We start from the raw sequence: 2,690 nt of genomic DNA on the forward strand, positions 1-2,690 counted from the left end.
GTTTGTCTCACCTGGGGGGGGGGAAATATTTGCAGCAGCACCATCAGCCCCCGCCCAGGTGGGCGGTGGAGCCAGGAGGTGAAATTTCTAATTTCTTTGTTCTTTTTTGGGGTTTTGGGGAAGGGGGGGGGGGGGGGGGGCAGGAGCTGGAAGGGGGTTAACTTGGGGGTATTGGGGACTGGCGTGGCTGGTGGGGTCAGGAGTTACATGTATGATGCTGTGGAGGACTTGGTGCGGGGGGAGAATATGAACGGTGCCACGTTCAACTGAGTTGGGTCGTTAACATAGGATGGGTTTTGCTTTTCCCCTGATTTTCAGACTCCTGACGCAGTAGATATGTCCTCGATTGAGTATCCGCTAGTTCTGCCTTGACAAGTCGTCATTCCATCGATGAGCTGAGCAATGAGGGGGCTAGGTGTGATTGAAAGTCCGATTCATTCGCAACATGAACCTACCAGAGTCCGATACGGTCAATGTCCCCTTCCACCTTGTCAGGCCTCCCACGTCAAGACTTGATCATTCTCCGTTCATAAACTCATAATTGACTAATCCCCACCCCATCAGGCTGGTCCGACGACTGCATATTTATACCTTCCTAGGTTTCCTAGAATCCTACAGAATTCTTATCTCAGGACATCATTGTCGTTTCTCGGACTGCGGTGTTTCACATCATTCTCCGCGGCGCCGTGCGGACAGGCGTTGCTTGTCCGCGGCACTCAGCAAATAAATCCACTGGCTCTCCTCATGCGTGATTTGCGGGCAGTTCGAGAAGGGATTGTGGAGATTGACCAAACGGGGCGCACAGGTGGAATGCCACGGACTAGAGCTCAGCTCGTTCTCCATTTTCCTCAAGTCGTCTGTAAGCACCGGGAGAGGATTAGAGAGATACCAGTGCCATATTGCGCCGCGACTATCCGTCTCCATGGGGTTCCCCAAGTGCAAGAAGATGGTAGACCGAACGCGTTTATCGCAATACCTTCTTTCCTGCCCGCCATCGTCCCAGGGTGCCTGGCAGCGGGTCGTTGGGATGCTGCGTTTCTCCGCGTTGTCAATTTGCCAGAGTACGCGCGACCAGAAGTCGAGCCCGTTGTCGATAAGCCGGCCGCGAGTGTTGATGATGTTTCCTACACGCCGAAATCAGTTTAGTCTTGCTCCCAACAACAAGGACGCTCCTAGTATCACAGCATTTCAGTTTCAGAAGAACGACTCGCTGAAAAAGCCATCCGGCCCCAACGGCACGCCCTGCTCAAACAAATTCTTGCGTATTTCCTCCACCGTCTCGATGCCATTATCGCCGTGCAACGGCCAATACATGACAAAAGCCATCCCCAGCTCCGTCAGCTCCCTCTCCCAACCCAACTCCCACGCCACATCCATAAGCCGCAACACATCCATCAGCGGAAGCTGACCCGGCTTCACCTCCTTCCACACCACCCCCAACTCCTGGCCCACCCCGAACCACTCCTGCAGCGCCTTCAGCATCCCATACTTGATCCCCTGCACCACCACCTCATACACCAACCCCACCCCCATCGGCACCGCCACCAGGTCCCACGGCCCGTGCGCCAGGGCCAGCAGCACCCGGAACACGTCCACCTTCTCCTAGGGTAAACAGACCACACGGCACCCCTCCTCGTCTCGTTCCTCCTCTTCCCCGCCATCATCACCATCACCATCACCATCACCACCCTCCTGTCCCTCCCCATCCGCCTCCGCCTCCGCCTCCCCCCTCCGCCAAGCAGCACGGTACGCGTGCTGCTCCAAAACGCGGTCCCCCCCGGAGCCGACGCGGCGGAGCGTGTGGGAGCACACTTTGAAATCGCGCTGCTCCTGGGTGGCGGCGGGGGCGGCGTGACCCCCGACGCGCAGCACGATGTCGCCGAAGTCGTCGAGGATTTCTTTGGGGGGGGAAGGTCGATGGCGGCGGCGTTGGGGGATGCGTGGGGGGCGGAGGTTGAAGTTCGGGTTGGGAATGAAGGGGCTGCGGTTCAAGCTTGGTCTGGGGTTGGGGTTGGGGTTGAAGCCTGGTCCAGGGTTGGGGCTGGGGATGAAGCTCGGGTCGGGATGGGTGTTGAAGCCTAGGTCGGGGTTGACGTTGGTTTTGGTGGTGATGTTGGCTTTCGCGACCGCGTCGGCGTCCATGGCTGACAGGAGGTCGGCGATGGAGGGGTATTCGGGGGGCTGTTCTTCGGCCATGGTGTTTGCGAGTTGGGTGAGCTTGGCTATGGTGGCGGGATGGTTGTTCTCAGGTTCTGGAAGTTGGATATGTCGCTGTTGTGCTTATTGGATGGTTGTGTTGAAATAAACTGCTTAGGTAGTTAGGTTGTGGAACTTGGGCAGTTAGTGGTAGATGGACGCTTGTTTCGATTGTTCGATATTGGAATAAGAATGAGCTTGCTCGCCTGTGGTGGTTAGATGGTTAGTGGTAATCGGATGGCTGTGATTATTTGAATAATGATGAACTTGAGAATGGGATTGGGAATCCGGAAAGGTCCAAGCGAGGAGAGAAGGGCTATGCCATTTACAGAGCCCTTCAATCTTTGGCGGGACCTTCCTAACTGGAATTCGGGTAGGAGAGGGGAGGTGCGCCATTCATGAGAGACTTCAACCCCGGATCGTCCCTACCTACCTACCTAGGTACCTATCGCACCCTTTTCGTCTGATGCCTCTCATTCGACTCCGACCCGTTA

The 2,690-nt window shown here is 56.3% G+C and overlaps 2 protein-coding genes across 2 annotated transcripts in view; one reads left to right on the top strand and one right to left on the bottom strand.

Moving 5' to 3' along the window:
* CHGG_04026 (uncharacterized protein) overlaps window positions 1-270 on the top strand; it is a gene marked incomplete at both ends in the record, with an annotated part of 2,155 nt that extends 1,885 nt beyond the window's left edge. Inside the window, one exon of the mRNA XM_001223239.1 lies at window positions 201-270. Within this exon, the coding sequence (XP_001223240.1) occupies window positions 201-270 (70 nt within the window). The remainder of the gene's footprint in view (window positions 1-200) is intronic.
* A 924-nt stretch (window positions 271-1,194) lies between these two features.
* On the bottom strand, window positions 1,195-2,196 carry CHGG_04027 (uncharacterized protein; the record flags this gene model as incomplete). The annotated part of the gene is made up of 2 exons (XM_001223240.1): window positions 1,195-1,497; window positions 1,618-2,196. The coding sequence occupies 2 exons, from the start codon at window positions 2,194-2,196 to the stop codon at window positions 1,195-1,197; spliced, it is 882 nt and encodes a 293-aa protein (XP_001223241.1).
* Between the last annotated feature and the right edge of the window lie 494 nt (window positions 2,197-2,690).

Source organism: Chaetomium globosum, genomic scaffold (genome assembly GCF_000143365.1).
Source record: "Chaetomium globosum CBS 148.51 scaffold_4 genomic scaffold, whole genome shotgun sequence".
Taxonomy (NCBI): domain Eukaryota; kingdom Fungi; phylum Ascomycota; class Sordariomycetes; order Sordariales; family Chaetomiaceae; genus Chaetomium; species Chaetomium globosum.